Here is a 26458-nt window from a genome sequence, read left to right as displayed (position 1 = left end):
TCATAGCCTTATTGTGGGTATGTGCGCTAATAAGCTATCGAGATCATTATGTAGACTTAGATAAAGAGCGCAGCAGCACTAACGGTAGTATCGACGCTTTCCTCTGCAGATGAACCACCAGCAAAGGAAGCCAATCAGGGCACTGATTACGAGCACAGCTGATGCTGCACTGGCCGTAACTACTACCATCTTCCTTCCGGTAAGAGTATTGACAGGAATGCAGACACCTTTGTCAAGAATCGTACTGGTCTCGCACATGCACACCCCCTGGTTCGATGAGGCCCTGGCGCCGCACCCTTCTGCACACGTCCGCTGGTCTACTTGGACGTTGTGGCCCGAGGTGACACACGAGAGACACCTACCCGACATATCACATGATGCACACCACGACATGTCAGGGGGACACTCGGGTGCGGGCACACATCCAGACTTGTCCGGCGCCGGCAGGAAACCCCGCTCGCACCAGCACCTCCGCACGCCGCCGGGCACCTCTCCCACCACCTTGTCCCCGGTGCACTCCTCCAAGCACGACTGCCCGTCCAGGCTCACGAAGAGCTCCCCCGCGCACTCTGTGCAGAAGGAGGCATGCCCGCAGGTCTTGCACCCCGGAGTGGCGCAGGGCAGGCACGCGTCTCCGTCTGCGTAGTACCCGTCCACACAGGCGCCGGGGTCGACGCAACTCCCGGTGGCGGCACCCGAGGCCCTCTTCAGGAGCTTGTCAGAGGGGCACCTGGTGCAGCGGCCGGGGCCAGGGGCGGTGCACGCCAGACATGTCGGATCGCACTCCAGCAGCTTTCCATCGGGCGATATCCAGTACCCCTTCTTGGTCGTTGTGCACTTTCCGTTTGACTGCTTATCACAGATAGTGCTTCCTGGATAGTACTCTGTTGTGTAGCAGCCCCCGTTCATCAGGAAGGCCGCTTCAGAGCAGGCAGTGCAAGCACCGTTCGCCTTGCTGGTACAGTACGCGTCTTTTTGTGTGTTCGGAATACACACCCCGTTGAGAGGGTACATATTCGAGTCCTTGCAGCGCGTGCAGTACCTGCTGCCGTCGATGGTGATGCCGCATTCTGCACAATTGTCACCAACAGTGCACTCATCTACGCACTTTGCATTACCGTTCGTGACGACTGACGGCTCCAGGACTTTGCCCGGTTTGCATATCTGACAGCCATCTGGCGTGCCATCCTTGCAGACAGCGCACGAGTCCGTACATGGTGTGCAGGTCCCAGAGCTGCTGTAGAACGTCGGCATGCAGACGCATCGACACGATGTTTCAATTGACTCGCTCCCTTCTGTTACCTTCGTGCACACTCCCCGAGTGTCTCCACTACAACTTTTACTGCAGGACTTCCCGTCCACTCCGAGATACCCTTTTGAGCAGCTCGTACAAGTGACAGCACCGCTTTCGTAGCTGCACGTGGCACAGTCAGAAACGCCCCCATTTGTAGCGTCGCCGCACAGATAGCCGCCATCATTGTCATTCTTATTAAAGATGAAATCAAACTGAGTTTTCCACTCTGTGCAGACGCCTGAGACCACCGCTGAGCAGAGTCTCGAACCGATTCCAGACTTCTTGTAATAACAGCCGCCATAAAAAAGGAAATACTCCGCAGAATTAGCACAGTTTATGCACAGACCCTTATCATTATCTTTTGTACAATCAGAAAATCCCATAACAGGAATATCTCCATCGACAGGAACACACACTCCACTTTTTGGTGCGTAGAGCGTATTCACACACTCCTTACAGATAGTGACATTATCCAGCACATACTGGTTTTTCGCTGCGCATATCGCTAACCCTGTGTCACTGCCCCGGCTGTAGCATCCAGAGTGATAAAGTAAGTGCGTTTTGTAGCACGATACGCATAGACCAGAAAAACAGGTATGGAGACCCTTAGCTCGACATTCGTGGTCAATTGGATTTTGTTCAGGAGAACGACACTTAGTGCACAATGCCGTAGTTTTTCCGCCAGTAACCGGCTGTGTGCAACTATAGCATTCAAGAACGCCTCCGTATCCGCTAAATCCAATTGAGTCAGAGCACGCAATGCACCTTTCTTCTGCAGTCTCGTTTGGATTAGTAAAGACATAGGCCCCATGAGTACTCACATTGCATTCGACGCACCTGCCATTTGACGCACGAGAACAGATTTGGCCACCAACGGCAGACCGATCCACCGTGTAGCAGCCACCGTAAAATAGGAACACGTTCTCGTTTGGTTTGCATTTGATGCAACGAATTGAGGATTCAGCTTCTTCCGGAATACACACAGAGGAAGCACTTCCTGGATACGGCTGGCATACCCCATTTATCGGAACATAGCCGGACACGCATCGAGTGCACACTTTTGTCGAACCTATTAAGAGACACCTACCCGAAAAGCAATGCTCATGCCCCTGCCCACATTCTATGCCGAAACCATTGCAGTATGTACCTGTTGGAAGTCCACAGAAAGAACCGACGAAAAATAACAAGAGCAGCTTGAGCATCGGATTTTTTAATGGTAAAAGACTTACTACATTTCCAAAGAATTTTCACGCGCATAAACGCACGCCTCTAATAATACTTTGGACATATCACTTTAAACCAATCAACCTGAAGCTTTATAAAGTCTTGACCTCCTGCAGTTCTTGCGCCTTTTATTCTTATATTTACAAGCGTATATTTTTCCGAGTAATGCTACTATAAAAGTATCTAACATCCAGACAACCATTCGGCGGTCATCTTAACAGCAAAGGCTCACCATAGGCCTATTCATTTGATAAATCTGCTATATGTGATAAACTATCTATAAATGATTTAGTTAGGTGGACTAGCAGCAGGCCGCATTAGCGCAGTGAGTAGGAAAAGGCCAATGAATAGCCGTGCTTTTATCAGTAAATCTTGGTAATAATACATAGATTGTTATGCGAGTAAAGTCTGTAATGAAAGGGTTTATAGAACTATAAGAGACTGCATTGATCCCCAAGCTGGATAGTCGTGGAAGACACACACAAAGGGATCCATGTGAGGGTGCTGCAAGTGTCCCAGCAGAGCCCACCAATATTGGCTCGCGAAACCCTCTTGTGCTGACATCTGAGTATCCAGCGAGTGCAGCTGAGGCGGAATAAGTCGACACACAACGACCATCCACGGGCACGTAGCCTATTTTGCACTGTGTGCAGAGGGTGGGCTTCACGTCTGCGTCCGTGAGCACGTTCATCCGGCAGCGCTCGCAGAAGAGGGTCCCGTCCAGCCCGTAGCACGCGAGGCAGGAGGTGGCAGACGAGCTCGCACTGAGGTTCTTGAGGAACTTCGATCCGCAAGAGCCACAGACAGAGCCAATAGTATCAGTAGTGTCAGAGCAAATGCTGGCGCCCGGGGACCCTCCGAACTTGTAGCACGACCCGTAGTGGAAGAAGTAGCCATTGCCACATGTCGTGCAGACGCCCTTGTCGCACGTGTTTCCTGCAGCACTCCCAGCCGGCACGCACACCCCGTCGATCGGGACGTCCTCCTCGATGGCGCACTCTAAGAAAGTACCTTACAGAGAAGAAAGATGAGGATCCTCATGAGGCTTTGCTTGAACAAAGTCCTGGTTTACAAGTCTGCTCTATCTCAAGAATTAAATACTACCCGACTGAGTTGCTTCCTGCAATCTGCAATGCTAAATCATACATCTTCCTTCTTATACACAGCAGTTAATATTGCTCAAAATCGAGAGAAAACTTCCTACCATTTGCGTTTTCGACACCGTCACCCTTTTGTTTCGCACCAGTCTTTGCATCTGCAGTACAGGAATGTTACTCCAATTACTCCAAAACGCTGAGTTGCCCTGGCTCAGCAATCGTTTTATCACAGAGAGCAAACCACTCATCGAGCGATGCTGGACAATGCACAGGTCGCAGACAGCCTCCTGTGTTATGTCAGTAGTATGAGTGTGTTTCTCTTAAGCAGGGTCCTTATTTGTCAAAGAAAATATAACCGATGATGGCGAATCAACCAGTCGACAGAATTGAGAACATATCCATTGAGAGGAAGTTAAGGCGCTAGGTTATCAAGAATCAGAGATAGGGTGGTCAGATATAAGTGGTGCTTCGTATTAGCTGATTTATCCACTCTTTAACTCCTTGGGACACCTGATATCGCTCTACCTAGTATCCCGGAAAGCTTTGAATAGTTTCCCTAAAGAAGCTATCAGTAAAGGAACTCTTAAACTATATAGACTAATTGTTGAAATTAGAGGCCAAGAGTGTACATTTTTCATTGTGAAATGTATGCTGGCAAGAGCTAGGGAACGTCTTTGACAAGAGTTGCAACTAATTCGTAAAGGCATCCAGACACCTCATTCAGATGAAGTTCGTTACATCGTAGCTTTACCAAAATCTCTTCTATATATGCTAGAATTCGAGGTTCGTTAAGCTTATAAACGCGTAAGGCTTCGCTGCGATCCGACCTTGTAAAGTACATCAGGACAGTATACAAAAGCCCGATTACACTTTCAAAGGATTCGTCGCCAATATTTGCAGCCAGTATTGGGGTGCCATTTGTTCGAATGCTCTCTTTCATGCTACTAATATCTAGGTCAGTCGTCCTAGACACATCGGATGAGCCGTTTTGATACCGCGATTCGTGTGAAGTGGGGTGGTCCCCGATAATGCTATCTACACTCCTTAAGAGTTCATCATTGGTGAGAGTAGCCGTTGAATATGCGGACCACTTCGATGTCCCAGATGCTGACATTTTACTGAGAGCTAGCTTTTCTGCCAGGTTCTTAGGTTGATACTGGGTCGGACGAGACGGGCTATTGTTCACCAGCAGTTGGTCTACTACTTGCATATCCACTTGCTTAGGCTCCACTTGGTCTAAATGAGCGCTACCATTCTCTTTGACCTTCTTTGTAGTAGAACCATAAACGTCTTGCATAGTCTCCATGTACAAGCTATTAATTCTTTTATATGATCTATCCAGTTCTTCACCCATGCTCTGCGCTTTTGTCAATAACTGGTCTATTTCTTTAAGTTCAATGTCTGCGGAATCTAGTCGTCTAGATCGAGATTGCGAAAGTCCGGATGCCGCTGTGTTTGATAATTCATCTATATGAAGCTCATCGACCTCACCACCCTCCCTCTTGTGGGAGTAGAAGTTGTATTTCGGAACGCTAGGTGTATCTTCTTTTCTCAAACGAGAATTTTTTATTATGCTTTGTGCTTTGGCCGAAAGCTCACGCAGCTCTGCACTGGTATCATCATACTCACTGCTAGCTTGTTGAGAAGACGCCATGTCTTGTAGTAGCCGTATATATAACTTATTTTTGTCTTCCTGAGTTATATATACAGACGATGGTTCAGTGAGAACGGGGGGAGCGTAGTGCTCCAGTCGTATCGTGTCTATATTATCGTGCAGTGCCTTACTAAACGAATCACGCGAGCCTTCAGTGTTGCGATTAAGGGCAATATCGTTAACATCGGATTGCTCTATACCACTCCCGTGGTTATCCGGTTTGTTGATCGGGCTATTGCTTGATCGTACGGGTTCTATTTCTGAAAGAGCAGATGCGTCAACCGGGGCATAAACAGGTAGCTCTTGTCGAGAAGTCTTCTTCTTTGTGTGTGGAGATGTGCGCAGAGGTTCAGTCGATGGAATTCCCTGGCTTAGACGAACCAGGGACGTACTTTTGCTTGTTGAAATAGGTCTCCGCGGAGAGTGAATAACGCTGTACCTTGCCTCATCATCACTACTCACCGACGCATGGTCGTTATGTCGGGATAAAACAGGAGATTCCCACCGTGTAGATGTGGCTGGACGATGAGTCTGCTGTTGATTGGGGCGTGTCTGTCGCGGAATCGCTACATTCTGCTTGGTTGAGGTCAGTTTTTCCACGCTGATTTGCTTTTTCAGGGAACGTCCTGTCTCCTTCCCAGGTGTAAAAGCTATTGCATTCTTGGTGGTATTGCCTACCTTGCCCTGTGATACAGATCGTTGCTGTGTCTGCCTACTGGCAAATGGATCGGGCTTGTTTCTTCTGAATGCAGGCACATCATCTGAGTCTTCTTTACAAGCATTTTTCCCGGCAGATAACGCACGCTGACGAGGCTTCCTTGCAACATCAAATGGAAGTGGTCCTTTAGAATAGTTAGAAAAGCCAGAAGATGCGTTAGAGTAATATATATTCTCTTTTTGATTTTCCTTGAGGCGCTGAGTCGCCTGTGCTTCAGCGGAAATGGGTCGCTTGGCTGTGCGCCGTGTAGTCTTAGCTTGCTGTACTTTACTAGCACTTTGCGGACGTGACTGGGTGTAGTTAGATGCTTTTTCTCGAGACGAGCAGAGAGGATACACATCTTTGTCAAGTGGTGGGGTGGTCTGTCCTGAAATATCATTATCAAGCTGTTCTAGGTCTTTAAGTTTGTGCTTTGTGTTTATTATCCGTGAGATAGACTTCCCTCGACGGCTGCGGCGCCTAGGTGTTAAATTATCGTATTCTAAAGCAACAGGTTTTTCAGCTGCAAGAAAATTGATTGGGTCTGCAGCTAGTTTGAGCTTTTTAATCATGCCTTGGAGATTTTCCTGCTCGCGCAGCTCTTCTACAGCCTCCTCAAGATCCCGCTCATGTGTTAGAACTTTATCAGCATTCTCTAGTAGATGCTTATTCGCCAGTTTCCGGTTTGCTGATAAACGACTATGAACAAACCTTAACAGCGTCGGGGTTGTGGAGCTGTCCAGTAACAGGTGTAGTATAGTGGTGTTCTGTAACAGCAATTGCACAAGAGGGTGTGCTTTAAGAGTCATCAAAGTTTTCAGGTCGTCTGTGCTACGTGCATATGAGGCTAGATATGAAATTACGTTAGATTTGGTGGAGGGCTCGTAGTCAGGACAGATAGATTGGAGCACTATCTGCTCGGCTCTCGACCGCGCGGTACATGCACGAGAGTCCCCATTCTCTATCTCTGAAATGCGCTCTGCCATTCGAATAGGCAAATTCTTGTTCTTGAACTCTGCATCGTGACTACAATGAAAATTCTCCGCAGAATTGTCCTCGTTGTTCTTCACTATGGTAATGAGGTTATCATAGATATAGTCTAAGTCTCCATTGTCATATGTAGGTATCATAATAGATGTGGAGAGCTTCACACCCTTGTTTCCATCTAGGCTGATAGAATGAACATAAGTGTCGTCCTTCAAACTGTCTAGAAGCTCTGTGCATAGTTCATTTCCAAAGCTATTATACCCTAAGTCAAGATATGTTAATCCTTTTAGCTCGTGCATACATCTGATCTTCTGCAACTGTGCAAACGTAAAGTGACCTTCTCGGACTGCAGAATTGCCAGATTCCCTTAGTGTTGGCCCATATTTCCTTAAACATAGCTCCCATAACCTGTTATCTCTTGCATTCTTGTGTGCAGTAAGTATTGCCCCGAGGACGCCAGCCAACTCATCTGTCAGGCCACAGGTGTGTAAAACAAGCAGCCTGATAGATAGTGCCGTAGAAAGGTTGAGAATTGCCGATTTCAACATATCATCGCCCAGAGGACAGTTTCTGACTATTATTCCGTCTAGCTGTTTATACATCCCAGAGTTCCGTGCCATTGCACTGAATAAACTAGTTATTGTTGACTTGCTCAGAAACCCTGGGCAAATGCCGTAAAAAGAGATCAGCTTCAGATGCTGCATGAGAGGACAGTACCTAATTAACAACCGAAACAATGTCGCCATGCTTTGCAGCCGCTTCTTGCTCTCAACTGTCATGTCCAGCGCTCGCTCATCAACGCCCTTAGTTGTATCTTTGGGGTAGTTGTCACGACTCGAAAGACTGGTGCCTGCAGAGAGCCTGTCGTAGACAGATTTCTTTTCAGAATCAGGGCGTGAAAGACTGGTGGTCATACCAAGCCACTGCAGATACGTTGAGTGACAACCTTCGGAAGAAAATGGATCCTGCCGCTCTGTACCCTTATCTGTAGAATAGTCACTACAGAAATGTACTGATAGCTCAGTGATATGCTCATAGCCCAGTTCAATGGCATAAATGATTGCTCTTATGTGTCTGTCCTTGAGGCACGAAGTGGATAGCCGTAAGGTGCCCGTCGGTTTTCCTCTGTCCAACTCACGACCCCAGGACACTACGTCGAATTTCTGAGCCGCAAGGTCCAATGCATGTGACCATGACGTGCACGCATGTGTCATTAATTTACGTCGTGGCCTTTTTGGGAATTTTGGCTGAGGATTTTACGTGCAGTCTAGCGGCAAAATTGTGCCAAAATGTTTACATGCATCAAGATGGTTCATCTGTTGATTGGCTCAGCTTATAAAGCTCATCGTGCGCGGCATTTTAAAAATGTCATACCTCTCCTTTCTTGATGACGATGCGCACAGTGATGCCATCTCACACTATGATTTTCTTCAGCTCATTGACAGGATGTCAGAAAGGGAGTTTCAGAATTTCTTCGTTTGCATTCTGGACGTCCTTCTGAAGGTGAAGTACCAGCGCTCACACCTCCTCACCGATGACAGCCTTGTAAAGCGTCTTCGTCTCCTGATCGCGTCTTGCAAAGAAGAGCGTGTTATTCTAATTGCCGCCCTGATGTACTATGAACGGATGCTGGCGTATAAGTTATTTTCTGAGACGACCTACTACACCCTCGGGCCGATGATAGCCTCCTTGGCTCTGGGGTGTAAGATGTATGGTGAGAGCATGCTACATCTCGGTGATGCATGTGCAGTAGCAAATACGGGAGTGTCGGCGCAAAATATCATGCAATACGAACTTGCTTTAATGGGTGCCATGAAAAACAATCTGACATTAAAAAGCAAAAAGTTCTATCACTTCCTTTATCTTGCTATTAAAAATGCTAATTTAAATGTCCCAGAGCTTAGCCTTGGGAAAGTATCTCTCAAGCTGCTAGATATGGCGGCATTCATCGATACCGCAGATGCAAAGTATTGCGACGTCCTTCCCACTGATTTGCCCGTTGTGATTAGGAATGTTATGTAGCCGTCATCAGCAGTAAACAGTGTCGGTAAAAATAAATGAGCGCCAAGTTCAATACCATATTAGACCTATACACCATTGACAAGGATATAAGGTGTAACATCTGGGCTTCACCAGAGTCAACCCCAGACATAACTAAGTGGCAGCAGTTCCTCACACACTATGTAAAGGTGATTACTGCAGGTGCCCCTGAGGACATCCCAAAGGAGTGCTATCCACAGTTTATAGATTGGATAGAGCTGCTGACAACACACCGCTTCCACAGGCTATGGAATCAGCAGAAGAAGTTTAGTGAAGCACTGAAGGTGTACCACATACTCTACAACACTCTACCCAACAAACTGGTGCTCTGCTCTTGTCGCCTGATGCTGTTTCAAAGCATTTTATCGCAGCTTTTGGCAGACCTGAATGCCATAGGCCTTCCAATAACTATAACCGTCAGTCCATACTATAAGTATATCTACGACGAAACACAAACTTTTAATAATCAAATACTCTACTTGATAACACGAAACAATAAATATTCAGCTAAAACCTCTAAATTGTTATTTCATCCGTGCCTAAATGTACGCGCTATTTTATCCTCTAGCCCACTCAAGTCTGCTTCCCCTCTTATCCTCGTGGTTGGCCCTCAACTGATAAAGAGGCTTCTATCTCCAACACTCTATTCCATATTTTCCAAACAGCATTCTGTTAACTTCAATCAATATGATCTCAAACATGCTCGACGTCTCCTCAAACAAGCCCTTACTCGCAGTATAGAACTACAGCTAGATGATCACGAGACATTCTTCTGCTTAGCGAAGACATTGGATACTGCAAGGCACATTCTTCCTATAGAATGCCTGATGATTAAGATTGGATTCATTCCCGAAACACAACGGGCCATATATACGTATAAGCAGCCCATCGAAGTGGATGGTAGGACGCTTGTCAATGCTCCAGACACAGTTTTCCTTTCGTTGACGGAGATGCTCATTCGGGATGCACATACACATCCTGCGATTTTCTGTTGGATTGCACGAGTCATCAATATGGTTCTGGACACTCCTCCAATGCTACTTGCAGCAACAGAAGAAATAAGAGTCAGTAACCTCAGGACGATTCCAATGGTTTGCCACTTTTTTACTCACCAAAATAAGAACACCCTTAATTTAAACTCCATCTGCTTCGTGGCTGAGAAACGCCGCGGTCTGAGCTCTCAAGGGATTTGCAACGAGTTCAAGTCAAGAGATAGTTCTAAACTATTTTGCGATCAATCTATCTACAGACTGCATCTAACCAATAGTCTCCCCTACGCCACCATCATCAAATACTCTGCTGCATTTACTAAGGCTTACTTATACCTCCGCCTAATTGACGGCTGCGCTCTCGACGACATCTCATTCAATGACATTGACGATCTCTACGCCACTGTTGACAATCCTGAAGAGTTTTACTCACGGATTGCCACTGAGCAGTACACCCCAGAGAAGTTCATAAGCTTAGTTAAACAACGGCATCCACAGGTTGAATTCACCAAAATAAACAGACTCTTCATCAGTATAGAGCTTCAGTTAATCAGAGGCATCAGCCAAGCACAGGGACTATCAGAGGAGCAGTTCCTCAAAGGCACAGTATCAGAAGAACAAGCCACAAATATGTCAAGAGAATACGTCAGCTTGGAAGACCCGATAAGCAGAGCCAGAATCAGGATCCCAGTGCGAGGATGCACCTGTAAGCACCCGGCTTGCTTTGATCTGGAGACGTTTGTTACTTATGCTTGTGAAACAGACAAGTGGAATTGTCCAATATGTGCAGAAACAATCGGCTTGAGTACAATGTACATTGATGCATATCAATACTCGATTCTTAATTACTTGAAAATTTCTGGATGCTCAGATAGAAAGATACCTATTGACTCTGTGACACAAATGCCTGTCTTTCCAAAAGCAAAAGTAGAAAAAAGCGAAAGTAGTATCCTCTCGGATTGGGCGGACGAGTAGGGTTCCATCTACTGGTCAAAATATGGGCGCTTGAACGTGTTAGGAAAGAGCAGGACAATCACGTAGACGATCATGAAGACGGTGCCGGTGAATAACATGCTATACATTGTATACTTAATCTTATTCCTTCCCTCAGCATGCCCAAGAACTTCAAGGACTTCTTTGCAAGCAGATACACATTTGCGATACTCATACGGGAGGTTGCGCATGGGAATAGAAGACCTGTGCTCATTGGTCAGATCTGTATATGGGTCCTCCGCCTTTTTAACGCATGTCTTCATGAAAGTGGGCGTAAACGAGAGAACCTTCGGGATCAGCACCAAGAGTTCATCTGCACTTGGAGTCTTTACGCGGAGTAACTTGGCAAGGGCGTGCATGCACCGTGTTTTTACCGCAATGACTAGCTTGTCAGATGAACAAGAATCGAGTAGAAGCTGCGAGACATTGGCTGCAAGCATAGCATGGCGAACAAAGTCATAGGCTACAGATCCGGAGGTATATAGTTGCACAAACTCAGCAAAATAGAGAACAGATTCATCATCATCAACGTAGTGACTGAAGGAATCTACTAACTTATTAACTAAATCAGTGATATCGGTACACGGAGGAACTGTATGTGCTTGCAGATCCTCGATCAAAGGCTTCATTCTGGAGAATCCAAATGTCCCCCGAAGTGTGTTGGAAAGATCAACAAGAGAGGACATAGCAGAGCGGAAAACGACCACCAGTTCATCTATAACACAGATTGAAATGACGTCCACTAGTAATGAAAGAACATGCATCTGGTACATTCTTTCTGCAAATTGCTTGGAAAAAGCAGAAAGCGACGATAGCAACATACATGAAAACGAACAGATTTCATTAGATATGATCGACTCGTGCTCATCATGGCTATAAAGTCTCAATAGTTCGACCACGAGAGGGAGAAAATCATAGTGCCTCATGACCTTCAGATTGTGCTTGGAACGAAGCAATGAAATTACAACTGCAAGCGCTCCAGCCAGCGTTTTATTCAGTGAGTGCAAAGGCCCTGCCAATTCTTTGCTGACTTGCATGACGCCAAGCGAAGATATCTCTATAATCTTGCTCACCAGTTCAAAAGAAAGCGCCGGGATGCGTGTACTAGCAATTATATTTGCAACTTTATCAGAAGAAAGAGAAACGACATATGCACATCCACACAAGCGTTGATATGTCAGAAGCTTGTATTGTGCATCTGTGTTGTGCAGAAACACAGATTGGAAATCAGCCAAATCACGGGAGTCTTGGGGATCTTTGGATTGCTCTTCAAAGAGCAGATCTACGAATGTATTTGTTGTCGATATCTCCTCAATAATAGAAGCTGAGACATAGTTTATAAAGCGAGTAAATCGTGAGTCAGAAAAGACTCTCTTTCGCGCAGTCTCCACGTGTGATAGCTTAGCTAGCAAGTCGAGAAGATCTAGCATGACAACCGTTCCTGCAATTGTGTCAATAAAGTCAACATTAGATAGAACTAAGTTTAGGAGTAACGCCTCCAGTGATGTAGTTAAACATATGGTAAGAGAAGCAACAGACGTGGCTGTCACATTAAGGACAGTAATAAGCTCTGCCATCAGAGCGTCGTGTTTCGGAAATCTTTCGTAAATAATCGACACAGCTGCCTGAGGAAAGCCAAGCAGAAAGGGTTCAGAAAGTTGAGTAGTCTGCTCTGAAGCAGTTACAGAGGAGTACATTTTCCGTATTACTTGGAGAAGCAGGGTAACATCATCTGAGGTCGAATCGTTGCTCCCCACGGCACCACACCAGACAAGGGCATCATCCCTGGAGGGTGTCCTTCCATCTGCGGACTCAATGAACGCTTTCATTGATGCGCGTACCTCATCGATAGAAGTATGCTCCATCGGCTTCTGGATTACAATTAAAATGTTTTCCTCCATGGCATGGGTGCCGCGTGGGCGCTTGCTGCACAATCCACTTAAGTATCAGCCAACAGAAGCTGACGAGAAGGCGGCGCGAGCGCTTATGGAGGAACTAAAGGCAGGAGTGGTGCCGGATGAGCCAGAGGAATACGATTCCCAGTCAGATGAAGAGCAGCCAGAAGGGTGCCCTGAAGAACCTCAGAGGGAAGCCCCTGCTATTCAGGAGGGGGCACACGCTCCAGAGAATATCGTAGATGATGACGATGAGGAGCAGCGAGACCAATTCCAACTAGTTAATAGTGACAATATGCTTATATGCGCGCGCTCTGCAGAGCTAGGGTTTGTTGACTGTCTTGTTTATAATGGACAAACGGACGATTTCTTTTTCCACCACAATATACTCATCACCTCTATCCCCCTTTGTACCGTATATCTAGACTTTTCTCCGCTTGGAAACGGTGCCTCTGGCAACTATTGTGCAGTATCAACTTGCTCCACAGAGATTGAAATATGGGATTTAGACACTCTTGATACCATTTCACCAGTGCTTACATTGGGTGGCTTCCAAGAGGTGGGTCTAAAGCCAAAGAAGTCAGCACCGTACAATCATTACTTAAAGAACAAACGAACTAAGCAGGTCCCTCTACCGGGCTCCCACAAAGATCATGTGCTCACGCTTTCATGGTCATCTTTGCATCGTAACATACTTGCCTCAGGCTCTGCAGACGAGACAATCAAGCTTTGGGATCTTAACACAGCCAAATGCATTGCTACATTCTCTAATGTACATAGTGGCGGGCCTGTTTCCTGTGTACTTTTCAATCCATTTTGTCCAGGCCTACTGGCATCTACCTGTATTGGAGATCGGAAGGTTGCTGTGATATCTGTGATGGATCCCTCTCCGGCCCCTAAGATCCTTACCGTTCTGAAGGCAGATCCGGAGCAATTAGATTGGTTAACAGAAGACTTGCTGTGCTGCACTACCGAAATGGGCGAACTACTTGTGTTGGATATTAAAAAAGATCCTCAGTCAGCAGTTGTGGGATCTATTTTCCCCCTAGCAGAATATGCTGTATCCATCGACCTCTCTCCTGGCAAGGCGCCGTTAACGGGCCTCTCAGTGCATCCCGCAGTCAAGGGTCTTATTGCAGTCGGTGGCCCAGAGATTCCTGGAATAGCCTTGTGCGCATATGTAGCGGACTCATTAACGGTGCTGCATGTGGAGCCAGTTGAGTTTTCCGTGTTCTCTCTTGCTTGGTGCACTGGGGAGGACTCCCTCAGTTTGGCCGTTGGAAGCTCTAACTCGACTGCATATATATTACAGCCATTTGGCTGGTCTCTTGCCACACCCATCCAGGATGTCTTTAACATACGTCTGGATGTTCCCTCCCGCAAGCAGCACAAGCTCACAGTGGACGATGACGAAAAAGATGTGGAGGATGACTAAGAGACATTGCATTTACATAGCGTCCGAGCAGCCCATAGGACCTACTACCGAAATATTGCGGTCCTTAAGAAATGCATGAAGATCTTTTTGAGACATTGGAACCATGGACTCAAAGGATTTATTGATGGTTCTACATCTCAATTTAACAGAATAAAGAATACTATTGATGTTTTCAACTAGATTAGGGGTAATCTGCTGAGTAATACCCAATAGCTCTGCCGCTTCGTGAGGCTGGCTGCCGGGGGCGAAAAGACTAATCACATACTTAACAATACGTAAGCAGCATGTCTTCACTTCTCCTGTTGCAACCTCTGCTATCTTCTCTACTACAAAGCATCCGTGCTGGTCAATTATTAGGCCATAAAAATATGGTTGAGTGAACAGCCAGTATGCAGCGGCATCAAGCTTAGATCTTGCAGAAAGGGTCTTGATGAGACACTCTGCCACGTGAGAACCGTACTTACAGCCGCATATAGATTGAAAGCTTAGCAGGAGATGTTCGGACAAAGTATCAAAAAACTGAAACTGTGGGCACTCTATAGCCCTTTGAAGGACAAAGTTTCCATACTCACTTTTTGCAATCTCCTCGTGATGCTTGATCAGTAAATCCTCAAAAGTCTTGTCGTGAACGTATCCACAACTAAATATAGCCTGTAAAACCCAGCAGCTACATTTCCCCTTAATAATCATCCTGAAGATGTCCTCATTATATGTTGTACTGTTGAGTATAATGGACCCTACAACATCTGGAGAAAGCTTAACGAGGGCCTGGAGCAGATGATTTCCACAAGGAGACATCATAAGCACCTCTATGTGCTTTTCATTTTCCCTCATATATGCTATTGCAGCCCGTGGGCCTGCTTGCATCAGTTCGGCTTTCTTTGCCTCAGCAGCGTCCTTGGAGGACACCTCAGGGGGTTCACCCCGTCTCGTAGATACGCTTACCCTCGCTCGCTCTTGGAAGATAGATGGACGGTCCTTGCCACCGGTCCTACGAACAGCTATTGTAGTTGCCGCTGTGGTTGCAGCTACGGCTGTCAAAGAGCTCTGTCCACCACTGGGGACGGGTACAGGGGGTACTGTAAGTGGTGCAAAAGTCTGAGTAGAGAGTACTGGTTGTGAATAAGCCAGCTGAGGTGCAGTATGAGGTGTAAAGTAGAACGGAACTGGCCCTGCAACGGGAGAGTGCGAATGTACGGGTGGCTGACTGTGCAAGGAGCCTGCCGAGTAGGGGAATGGAGGACAGGAGAAGTAGTATGGATGGCCAGGGTTACCATGGGCTAGGGACGGAAAACTGCTAGGATACTGATGCTGAGTAGGATACTGCATGGCACATAGTAGCGATGGAGAGGAAGCAACGGGTGCCATCTGTACGGGTATCGACATAGGAACAGTGACCGGGTTAGGGTTTAAGGAGAGGTTGTGTGGAGGAGACACGCCAGAGGTCACTGACGACACTGGAGTTGCTGTGCAAGCAGGGCGATGCGCCATATCTGGAGGCGGGAAGTCTAAACCGACGCTAGACGGCATAGAGCCATCAAGGGGTGCAGTGGCCAGCGCTGCAGTACTACTAGTCAACGAGCCCGTCACAGGAGACAGAGCATGTGCGTGAGAGGGGGAGTAGTACGGCACAGCTTGATGAATAGGCGAGGGATCGAGACCAGACTGGCCATTGATAGGAATAAGCCCCGGAGGCACAAAATGCACAGACTGAGTAGAACTAATAGGGTGGCCAGAAAGCAAGTAGTCTGCACCTGGATAAATAGGCGGTACTTCCTCTTGATGCATCCGAGAGAACTTGATCTCTGGGAGATCTTCTATGCCATCCGCCATTTTTTTTGAACACTTTTTTTTGATTGAAAAGTGTTTGCCCAGAACGCAAAACATTAGTTGCAGCACCATAGCTAGAGACTACTACCCTGAGCGTGATAAGGTAGAGCGGAGTAATATTACTGATCACAACACTTGTTAAAATAAGTAATATTACTTTAACAGTAAACAGTAAAAGTATGTACTTTTAACTACCCCGATTAACTAAGGCTCTGCACTAAGGACATGGTTGTCTACCACTTCGAAACAAGAAGTATGTTTTCTATTTACTGCAAGGTGATGACCACAGGCGATAGTGAGCCGTGGCTGCTCACTGGTCTAGGTCTTCAATACCAACATTATCCACGTCACGGACAGCATTCCCCAGCGAATGGACCCTGATCTACGATAAGTAATTGAAATAGAAGGTCGTGGATCTAAAATTTAGGGTTTCGTAAACCGTTTATAATGGCAGATCTCAATGAAATCGAAGAGTTTAACCTGCGGCGCACAGCTATACAAAACATCATAACATGGAGCTTTGAGATGTGGAGACGAGAACGGCAAGCCCAGTGGGAAGGGGAGATGACAGATGCTGAGCTAGACTTGCGAGCCAAGTTAGAGGGAGACCTTCTTAAGGAAAGAGAAGCACTTGACAAAGATCAGCATACGGCGAAGGTGCGCCTGCGAGAAAAGCAGACAAGACTTGCAGATGCCATCTCTACTGCGCAGCAGGAAGCGTCCGTGACGGAAAAGCTAATGGCTGCGGTCCAAGAGGCTCACGAGAAGGCTAAGGACGAATATGATAAGGCAACTGAGGGAATAAAAGCCTCGTTAGAGAGGCGAAGATCGCTAATTCTCCAAAAGCTTGCAGGCGCACAAGCACGAACGGCAGAAATGGAGCAGAGAGCACAATTCTTCAAAGCACAGTGGGTCTCTGAAGAGGAGAGACTTAAGAGAGAAATTGCTACGCTAGATGAACGTAGGAGAGAGATCATAAGTAATAATGGCGAGAAGACAAGGCGGGCTCTCGAGGACCTGCGCATTAAGCTTCAAGATGTGCAAGGAGAAATCCGGGAGCTTGAACTAGCAAAGGTTGAATTGGCTGAACAGTACCAGCGTGCTCTTAGGCTGGAGGCGCAGTTTGCAGCCCGAAATAGAATGTAGTGTACTGTAGGGTAGGTATACTAAACTTGACTTTTCTGCCAGGGTATTTCCCTGTAGTGATGTCTGATGACATAAAGAGTGTGACAAGTGATTTATCGACTAGGTCTGGCTGTACTGGAGCCGCCAGGCCTCCTCGTGACCCCAACGAAACGTCTATTTCGTCTATCTCGAATCCTACGATTCAAAAGGGGCGCCACCACCCAGATGTCTACAGTATCACATCTACTCCGCAATCACACACATGCTCTGATTTAAGTACAGATAGGAGTCAAAGTGAGCTGTTTTCAGGATCTGTATGCACACAGGATCCCATTCAGTTATGTGCGCTAACATCGTCTCCAAGCTCGAACAGTGATCATGGTCACCAGTCGTGCGGTTTCCTCACTAAAAAGGATGAGATGCAAGGTGAGGAGCCCTCTGACTGCTTTGATTTACAAAGCTCTTCATTATCCTCCGCCCATATGAGAAGGAAGGCCGTGACTGGGTGCCCTGAAAAAGCAGAAGAAGATTCTGACTTACAATTGTCCGACTTGAAAGCCGGGGAGTCATCACGTATTGGACTGCATTCATCTTTATGTAGTGCCAATCCATTGCAGAGCAAAGTAATGAGAGAACTATCGTTATCGTGGAAAAAGAAGGTTGAGAACGAAGAAAGAATAGCAAGAGCCCTTACTATACCGTGCACAGGACCATACCACAGATTGTACGGGATGAGTCGCATTACCGCACAGGACAATACACAAAGGAAGATATTGGTTGTAGAGTCTCGCACTTCTCTGCCGCCATTTACACTGTATCTTTGCAACGACCATGACTCAGAAGGTTCTAAAATTATTGTTGTGGCAAAACATGCGACGGCAGCTGACAATAACGCGATAGAGCTGTGGGGACCGTGGAGTACATTTGCTTGTGGTGTATACTTCCGTCAGTACTTTAATTTATCTAGTACTCAAGAGCCCCCACGTGTAATGTTTAACCCTGTCTCTGTAACTGGGATGAACATAAAGTCTCCTGGGAAAACGGTAACTCTGGTAGCCTAGGTAGCTAGCGGACATGGGTCTAGCTTAATCATGACCGCCCTGGCAGTAGCAGCACTCTGCTCCTCTGTAGGAGCCCTTTCCTTCTCCTCTGGTGGTAGATTTTCATAATCAATTAACCTGTAGCTTTGAATCGGCAGGGTCGCTGCCAATGCCTGGGCATAGTCGTATCGCAATAGCCCGATGGCCAGGAATCCGCGATTAGTGTAGCAAGTCTTCAGTAGCCAAGGGAAGCGTTCCAAAGAATCATTGATCTCGATCAACTTCAATCGTATTGGCAAGTAAATTACCACCGACAGGGTGTTAGGGGTGACATCATCGCTGCTATCAGGGCTGCGAACACGAGCGAGGGTAACTGTCAATAGCGGGGCCGGTGGAAAGAGAACCCCCGCCCCCTTCTTCCGTCTGCCAGACATTGTAACCAAGGCTTGGTGCGCACCATCAGAATAGCTAGCCTTGGTGATGACCCAGTCATCGGGGAGAGACAGAAGAGGATGGTCCGGGCCTAAGCAGAGTAAACCGACTGAGTTGGCATGAAGTCTGAGACTGTAAAGGTGCTTCTCATCTTTGACCAATTTCAGTACTGTGAAAACTGCAGTGTAGTATGGCAAAGGATTCTTTATGGCCATGTTATAGTACTACAGGTTAGTTACCAAGATCTAGATCCTGTGTGGCTGCAAGGCTCCTTGTGTCCTTGGCAATGGACCGTGTAGTAACTTTATTTTGACGGAAAATTTAAAATGCTTGAGGCGGGATGTGCCATCACCTCTCCCAACACTGGAAAGACATATCGTTTAATTGAAGACATTGGGTCGGGGACATACGCTCGGTGCTGGAGCGCAAATCTAGAAGGAAGCACTGAAAAGGTTTGTATAAAGGAAATCTTCTATGAGCAATACACAGCTAAAGAGAAGAAGCACGCGGCCAAAGAGGTGGAGCTACATTCTACTTTCAAGAACAATTATATCATCAAGTTCAGAGAGTCCTTTATGCATGCCCCTAACGATATGGGTCTCGGCAATGGGTCGGATACCATGATCATAGTGATGGATCTTGCTGATAGTTCATTAGATCAAATTATAATGCACCGTAAAGAAAAGGGAGCATATTTTCGCATAGAGGAGGCCTTTAGTTTATTTGTACAAATAGTCTCAGGGGTTGCATATCTCCATGCGTTCAACCTCATCCATAGGGATATCTCCGCAAAGAATATTCTAGTGATGCTGAAGTCTCCCAGGGACCCCTTGAGCCAAATTATGATGGTCAAACTAGCGGATTTTGGCACATGCAAGCACATCGATCCCAAACTCGTCAACATGGATCATACAGCAATTGGCACCATTCAGACCATGGCGCCAGAGGTTTTCAATGAGGAGGGATATGACAACAAGATAGACATCTGGTCGTTAGGGTGTGTTCTTTACGAAATATTAACTTTCAATCCGCTTTTTTCTGGTGGCAACTTTTTCGCTATAATGAATAAGATTCAGAAATACGAGTCTTTTACCGATAGTCGTAACATAATTAAACAATACCATGAGCACGAGCACTCTGTTGTGTTGACAGCGATTTTAGAACGAACCTTATCAAAGCTTCCCAATAAGCGTCCTAGCTGTGATGACATCCTTAAGGGGTTATTGAATGTAGCTAGCTTTGTGCGCTCACCGCCACATATGTTTGCTGGCGCTACTGGTGGCAACACTATTAGGTGGGGAGACGCTGAAAAGCAGCGTAGTGGTGCATCCAGAGATCGCATTACCATCAATGAGAAAGGCAGCAGGGATCGTGAATCTGTTCTCACTTTAGCTATGAACAATGTCGGCACACCGACACGAAGTGTCTCTGAGCCGCGGCTTCCGACCAAGTCTCTTCGTCGCTCTGACAGCACAAAGTCGTCTCTAGCATCCATTACAGCCATGTCTGAGTTGGAGCGGGAGAGGGGGAGGAGTGCACCGCGACCAGCCTCATCACTGGCAGAGGTAGGATTGATTGGAGCTGGCGTCGGCATGAGACTTCAGAAGGAATTTGAAGAGCGGAAGGGGTTGCGACGGCCTCGTTCTCCCAGTGAGTTATTTAGTAATCCTGAGAGTAGGAGCGTAAGCACCAATGCAAGAGAAGATAAGAGGGACCCTAACGTTCGTGTTATGCGAAAGATATCACGCTCATTACTTACTCAGTTTGTGTTCATTGACTTCCACGACGGGGTTTACAAGATAGGTCTAGATAGTCTTTCTCGCCACTCCTCTCGAGGCCATTCACGCATAGAGTCTCGCTCTTCTGAGCCTGGCCAGGACCACGAATACGATACAACTGACGGGGCAAAGCAAATCCTTCAGCCGCCTTTAACTGATGTTTTAAACAGTGGTATACCTGCTCCAGCTCCATCAGTTAATCAACGGTCGCACGTAAGTCGCGGTCGCGAATATAAGGAACAATATGCGACTTCCAGCAACAACCACCGTGATAGACAAGAAGATACCCGCCAGAAGCGGAAGACTAATCCCTCTCTCAAGAAAGTAGAATCAAACTCAGCTGCCGCTAAGGTGGCTGCTATCTTAAGCGAGCAGAGACCAACGGCCGCCAGCTCTGGGAGTCAATCAAAGCCTGCAGCTATCGGCAGCAGTGGCAACAGTAACAATGGTCAGGCCCTGGGCTTAGCGGCTGGGGCAGGAAAATGTGGAGATGCTCTTCATGGAGGTCTGAATGCAGAGGCAATTGCCAGGGAAAAGGCGGCACATGATGCACGAATAAGGGTGGCACGAAACACTGGTTCTGATGTCTCCCAATATCAGCGGGACGCACGGCGAGCAGCAAAACTAGATGGAAAGTCTTCCCTAGAGGCAGATGCTACGCATGAGCAAAGGAAGGTTACCCCTGTTGCTCACTCACACGCTTCGAGCGCATCCTCCTTCAAAAACGTACCAGGACACGCTGAAGAAATAGGGAAGTTTAAAAAGACCATGCTTCATCAGAAAAGTCTCAAGAATATCAAGGAACCCGAAGTTCAGATATTCACCGGTCTTCCAGATGAGACGCTTAAGGCAATGGAAGCAAACTAGGCACTACCATCTGGTAACTGATGTCTATGTCATATCTAGCCTAGTGAATAAAGTACTTTGTTCCTGCAGTCTTGAACAAATTAAAAACAGGCCCTTTCTATGGATCCAGTCGTTCAGAAGCTGAAGGCACTGGGATGTGATGGGTCCAGAGATAGTGTGAACGACCAGCTTAACCAACTGAAGCAGAAGAAGCGAGGCAACGCAGAAGAGGCAGCCCGAGATGTTCAGGAGAAATTCGTTGACTTCTCCTCTCTCCTCACGTGCATTAACAGAATGATATCTCTTACGAAGTCCATCGACTTTCATAGCGAGAAGTTTAGTGCTCTCACGGAAAAGTCAATGGGAGTTTTTTCGGATGTGATTGCGCGCTGCAAGGCTAGAGACCAGCTTCAACTCAAGTACGATCAGGCTATGCAGCACGCCGATTTCTTTAAACTATCAGACGAAATGGCGAGCTGCATATCCCTGGTTGATTATATCGCTTCTGCTAACCAAGAGGACTTGAGGATGTACTTGCAATATCTCATCTCCCTCAAGAATAAGTACTTCTATCTCGATATGAAGGCAGCTAGCAAGGTAGAACTTCTCTCAACGGTATTGACTCAATTGGGACAACAGAATGCTATTCTTGGAGAAAATCTAAATATGTTCTTGACACGGATAGATATAAAGAAGCTAGAAGACTCCAACATATCTTCGATCTTTGGTCAAAACGCAGTTGCGACGAAGCTCGTTCCAGAAAACTCTCAAATCCTGAATAAGAAGCTAATGGACTTTGCTCCACGATTCGAGACCTTACTCTACAAATTTATAGTTACGGAAGAAATAGCGTTTGATCCAAAGATTTCTTTAAGCACCTTTGGAAAGCTATGTAGCTATGGTTATACATTCTCCGGAAACTTTAAGGATGTCTTTAGTGACGCGATTGTCTCTGATGTCTTTCCCTTTTCTCTGTCTCTGACAACTGCGCTACCTTGGGACGTAAGGTATGGCTTGGTGCAACGTATTTCCTTTACAGGAATGGCCGGTCTTTTGAGCGAGGAAATACTGCGTCTCATCCTTCTTATTATCTACAACCAGATTGTGTTTGTTTTTTCCCTTAATTACATATGCATTGAGTGCACTCTTGATGACGTAGAGCCTACCCTCCGTTCACCACCAGACTCTGCTCAATCGACTCTTGACTCTCCACAGCGCCCTCCAATGTCTCCCCTATCGAATGCAGGATCTTCCATTTCCGCTATTAAGTCAGGCCTAATCTCTAGCGAGCCAAGCCCGATACCGAAACAACTCTCTAGTTCTCTTGTCTCGCCAGGTGGGACACAGCAGAATATATATTGTTGGTCCGATTTTTTACTGTACGTCGGACTAAGGCCAAAAGAGCTCATCCGTACCCAGAACATGTGTTATATTGGACCGATCTTAGATCAGAAGCAGATCCAGATTCCATTTGCAAAGGAGCTTCCATTATTCGAGCAAATTGGGGACTCTTCATTCTCTAGTCTTATTTTGCAATTGCTTCATATGAGCTCACCCATCTCAACCTTACTAGCAAGCAAGCTTCAAAAGCCCGTCGACTTTTATTTTGCAACAATGCGGTATTTCATCGATGGATTGGGATTTCTTGTCCGAACAATCCCCGGACTGACCCAAGGCATTGTAGCATACATCGTCAATCTGCTTCTGAAGCAGATTGCTCAATTTGTTACTACACGCAGAACAGACATAATAATCTTCAATTCCATTTGCCTTGATGCGCTAAATGCTGGATATCATCTTCTAGATGTTCTCGGTACACTGGGAGCAGGGTATTCGAGAATCAGCAAAGGAGCTTTTCAATTTATCTCTAGCCTAGAGGCATCTGTATTGAAGTCCTATCTATTCACTGCGCAATCTGTTGCTAGATCTATCGGGACATGTTCAGTCGTCAATCCGTCGACAATTCTTCGTGAGGGTACGCTTCCAGTATGCTCTGTAGATTCTCCCGAGCAGACCCCCCAGATGATGAGTCTTTCTCCTACTCTAAAAATGGCTAAAGGACAGTCTTTCTCAGCAGATGTAGCCTCAGACATTAAAGGCAATGCATTTATTCCCTTAGCAACAACTGTACGCAATGATGCAGCCTACTTAGCATATGATTATGGAATTCTTAGGCATGTCTATTCCATTTATACTGGAGCTATAATAAAGCAATGGGATCAACGTGCCTCTAATAACCATATATCTGAACAGTCCATTTCGCTGTGCATACTCGCGATTCTATCTCTTTTGGAACATGCTACGCTCTTTGTGTCCAGAATGAAAAGCTCAACCGTGGAAGATCTGATAAGGGCCTTTTTGACTATAATCCAGGGATATATGGGTGGGGCTATCTTTAGCCTCCATCTACTGAACGAATACCAGTCGAAGACCTCCAGTTTTGAGCTGGGCAAGACTCGGATAGGTGTACTTTCCGATGCACAGCAGCCTAATCAGTCTAACAATTCGCTTCACTCGTTGAACTTTGAGGCACTTGATAAGTCTTTTTATAGAAAGCTATTTGCCCAGCATACGGCTCAAAGTATAGAAGCTTCTCTTCAGCAGCTCATTACTGATAGTTTTATTGTCCAAAGAAATCTTCTCCCTCTTCTAGCATCGAAGTTTGATATCAATATAGAGCTTTCCGCCAGCGCGTCTCTTCTAGGCCAGTTATTCCTAGGGGTTTCGCTTCTTGACGAGCTACAATATTCCATTGAAACCGCTAGCTCATACTATTCTGCAGACGCTATCATGGAGATTCGCTCAGAGCTAGACACGTCGCAGCTTGTAGATTTCTCTTTGCACAAGACACGCCAGTCCTATGCTTTTGCTAGAAATTGTTTTTCAGCAGAAAACAAGCCTGCAGACTATGCAAATCTATATTCGTTTGATGAATCTGGTGCATTTTTCAGAGCTTGTCAGTCGACCTTTTTGGTTCTTAACACAGCCACAGAGTGTTACCTAGAGTTTCTACTGTATAGTGTTTTCAGTGAAATTGATGAGTTGGTGCTTGATATACGGAAGCCTAAAAGTATTGCTCTCTCTGGCGTGACATACTCTTCTCTAAATCAAAGAGTGGCGGCTGCTCTTCACAAAGAAGCAACTGAAACGATAGTTAATCCGGGGTCTATTGAATTCACTCCTCTTATAAATCAAATCTTCTCAGTTGGATGCTTACATAATGTTCTGGTGGCCGTTTCTAGAATCAAGAATAAGTTGGTACAGAACAAACTCATCGACTGCTCCTCTATGTGGTTGGGCGTCCGAGAGCGCATGGTTTCATACTTGAAGTATTGTACGTGTGATGTTCTGCCACTCTTGAAGGAAACAAATTATATTAGCTTCGTGTTAATCTTCAACTTTTTGTTCAAGGTCTTCTCCAACAGGGAGATGCTAGAGTCATGTAATGAAGTTTCTGAGATTCAAAGCACTCTTGAGCTTGTTAGTCAAACCTTACAATTGAAATTCAAACGGCTTCTGGAAGCTTAAGCGGCAGCAGACTTTGTGGTTAGTAAATTAGCACTACTAGGAGGTGACTTTATAAGGTATTCACTGACTGCTGATTCGGCGGTTTTGGTTGGTCTTATTTGTCTTTGCCACCAGGCGTGCTTTGTTTCTACGGATCCCCCTTTGCATCAAGAGTTGCATGGGAGAAGCCTGGGGTAACACCTGCGCTGCTACAGCCACAGTTACTCACAAGGTCAGAGATATCCTGGCCTGCATCCTTCAGATATTGGCTTTCGGCAACGAACCAGTCGTACGAGCCTGACTCTACCACGCGCGCTCCACTGCCATCTGGATTATCTAGGACATAAATCAGGTCGACATACCGGAGAGTGGAGAGTCTGTGACTGATAATGACGACGCTCTGGTTGGGGTCCAGTGAGCGGAATAGCTGTTGGAGGACCCGCTTCTCTGTCTCTTCGTCGAGTGCCGACGTCGCCTCGTCGAGCACAAGAACGCTGCCTCCACGTGCGACAGCTCTGGCAATTCCTACCCGTTGGCGTTGTCCCCCAGAAAGGCCCTGCAGGGTTCCACTGTACGGTGCGTCTCCCAGGAGCTCTTCAGCAGTAGCAACACGGGAAGCCTCGTAGCATAGCCGAATGACTTCTCGGATGTAGCGCCTCTGCTCCTTTTCTGCGTGGGAGCCCAGGAGCTTGCGGGGCTGTCCATAGGCGATGTTGTCCGTGGCAGAGCCCCTGATGAGTATGTTATCCTGCGGGACGACTGTTATAAGCCGCCGCAGCTCCTCGCGTGGAATGGACCCTATAGCCCTGCCATTGAGATAGATTCCGGGCGACGAAGTGTCCTGAGGCTGGGGTGTGGTGTATAGCCGCGTCAAGAGGTTGATGATCGTGGACTTGCCGATCCCAGACCTCCCACGATAGCAACCTTCTGACCGGGATGAACAAACAGGGTCAAGCCATGTAGAATATCGCAGCCCGTCTTGTAGGAAAAGCAGACGTCTCGGAATTCTATAGAGGTGGGAGTGCATGGCTGAATGCGCCGAGTTAAAGGGAAAGGCTCTTGCAGGGCAACATATCGTGGGCTGTGCTTCCAAGCGGTTTCCTAGAACATTCGATACTTCCCTAGTCGTTGGCAATGCGGATTCTAGGCTTAGAAGAGTGCTGGACAAAGTCCCAATAAAGTTTTGTCATGTTCTTTCCTTTGCGAAGCACTCTTCATAGATGGTTGCAAAGACTAAGCTAAAACATCCTTGATCTTCTAATGTGACGGATTGCACTATGGGAATGGGTAACACTGAAGTGTGGACCGAGGCCTGCGCTCCTACTCTACAGTGCAGCGGGCGGACGAGGCAGAGCCTGAATGGTATCGGAATTCCGGGACAAGGGCTGAGCCGCGACTGAGAGAGCAGCCTGCAGAGGGTGGAGCATAGCTCTCTGCTAACTCGAGGCGGCACAACCTGGCAATAGGACGGCTAATCCAGCCGTATTGACGTCTGATAGACGCACCGAATACGCACTTCATGACCTCCGAATATCGTATGATGTGTGCTGGACAAGGGCCTACCGGTGCACCCTCATGACAGGACTGCTTGACTC

The 26458-nt window shown here is 46.7% G+C and overlaps 11 protein-coding genes and 2 pseudogenes across 11 annotated transcripts; 7 read left to right on the top strand and 6 right to left on the bottom strand.

Annotated features, from left to right (window-relative positions):
• Positions 1-78: 78 nt before the first annotated feature.
• On the bottom strand, positions 79-2496 carry GL50803_00114930 (High cysteine membrane protein Group 4; the record flags this gene model as incomplete). The annotated part of the gene is made up of 1 exon (XM_001709630.1): positions 79-2496. The coding sequence occupies one exon, from the start codon at positions 2494-2496 to the stop codon at positions 79-81; it is 2418 nt and encodes an 805-aa protein (XP_001709682.1).
• A 1780-nt stretch (positions 2497-4276) lies between these two features.
• GL50803_0011932 (uncharacterized protein) lies at positions 4277-8167 on the bottom strand (the record flags this gene model as incomplete). The annotated part of the gene is made up of 1 exon (XM_038045695.1): positions 4277-8167. One exon carries the CDS (start codon positions 8165-8167, stop codon positions 4277-4279), a length of 3891 nt encoding a protein of 1296 aa, XP_037901955.1.
• Positions 8168-8318: 151 nt separating this feature from the next.
• Positions 8319-8834, top strand: GL50803_0015532 (Putative cyclin; annotated as a pseudogene; the record flags this gene model as incomplete).
• A 176-nt stretch (positions 8835-9010) lies between these two features.
• Positions 9011-10957, top strand: GL50803_0011930 (MIZ/SP-RING zinc finger domain-containing protein; the record flags this gene model as incomplete). Its single annotated transcript, XM_001709628.1, has 1 exon — positions 9011-10957. One exon carries the CDS (start codon positions 9011-9013, stop codon positions 10955-10957), a length of 1947 nt encoding a protein of 648 aa, XP_001709680.1.
• An 8-nt stretch (positions 10958-10965) lies between these two features.
• GL50803_0032571 (uncharacterized protein) lies at positions 10966-12840 on the bottom strand (the record flags this gene model as incomplete). The annotated part of the gene is made up of 1 exon (XM_001709627.2): positions 10966-12840. One exon carries the CDS (start codon positions 12838-12840, stop codon positions 10966-10968), a length of 1875 nt encoding a protein of 624 aa, XP_001709679.2.
• A 22-nt stretch (positions 12841-12862) lies between these two features.
• GL50803_0015531 (WD40 repeat protein) lies at positions 12863-14305 on the top strand (the record flags this gene model as incomplete). The annotated part of the gene is made up of 1 exon (XM_001709626.2): positions 12863-14305. One exon carries the CDS (start codon positions 12863-12865, stop codon positions 14303-14305), a length of 1443 nt encoding a protein of 480 aa, XP_001709678.2.
• A 12-nt stretch (positions 14306-14317) lies between these two features.
• GL50803_0017590 (uncharacterized protein) lies at positions 14318-16138 on the bottom strand (the record flags this gene model as incomplete). The annotated part of the gene is made up of 1 exon (XM_001709625.2): positions 14318-16138. The coding sequence occupies one exon, from the start codon at positions 16136-16138 to the stop codon at positions 14318-14320; it is 1821 nt and encodes a 606-aa protein (XP_001709677.2).
• A 444-nt stretch (positions 16139-16582) lies between these two features.
• GL50803_0011925 (uncharacterized protein) lies at positions 16583-17281 on the top strand (the record flags this gene model as incomplete). Its single annotated transcript, XM_001709624.1, has 1 exon — positions 16583-17281. One exon carries the CDS (start codon positions 16583-16585, stop codon positions 17279-17281), a length of 699 nt encoding a protein of 232 aa, XP_001709676.1.
• A 59-nt stretch (positions 17282-17340) lies between these two features.
• Positions 17341-18321, top strand: GL50803_0015529 (uncharacterized protein; the record flags this gene model as incomplete). The annotated part of the gene is made up of 1 exon (XM_038045830.1): positions 17341-18321. The coding sequence occupies one exon, from the start codon at positions 17341-17343 to the stop codon at positions 18319-18321; it is 981 nt and encodes a 326-aa protein (XP_037901954.1).
• On the bottom strand, positions 18318-18947 carry GL50803_0015530 (uncharacterized protein; the record flags this gene model as incomplete). The annotated part of the gene is made up of 1 exon (XM_038045831.1): positions 18318-18947. One exon carries the CDS (start codon positions 18945-18947, stop codon positions 18318-18320), a length of 630 nt encoding a protein of 209 aa, XP_037901953.1.
• Positions 18948-19058: 111 nt separating this feature from the next.
• Positions 19059-21377, top strand: GL50803_00114937 (Kinase, NEK; the record flags this gene model as incomplete). The annotated part of the gene is made up of 1 exon (XM_001709622.1): positions 19059-21377. The coding sequence occupies one exon, from the start codon at positions 19059-19061 to the stop codon at positions 21375-21377; it is 2319 nt and encodes a 772-aa protein (XP_001709674.1).
• A 99-nt stretch (positions 21378-21476) lies between these two features.
• Positions 21477-24884, top strand: GL50803_009865 (uncharacterized protein; the record flags this gene model as incomplete). Its single annotated transcript, XM_001709620.1, has 1 exon — positions 21477-24884. The coding sequence occupies one exon, from the start codon at positions 21477-21479 to the stop codon at positions 24882-24884; it is 3408 nt and encodes a 1135-aa protein (XP_001709672.1).
• A 127-nt stretch (positions 24885-25011) lies between these two features.
• On the bottom strand, positions 25012-25776 carry GL50803_0060627 (Transporter; annotated as a pseudogene; the record flags this gene model as incomplete).
• Positions 25777-26458: the final 682 nt, after the last annotated feature.

The sequence above is a fragment of the Giardia intestinalis genome, chromosome 4 (genome assembly GCF_000002435.2).
Source record: "Giardia intestinalis strain WB C6 chromosome 4, whole genome shotgun sequence".
Taxonomy (NCBI): Eukaryota; Fornicata; order Diplomonadida; family Hexamitidae; genus Giardia; species Giardia duodenalis.
This window is presented reverse-complemented; position numbering and strand designations above follow the sequence as displayed.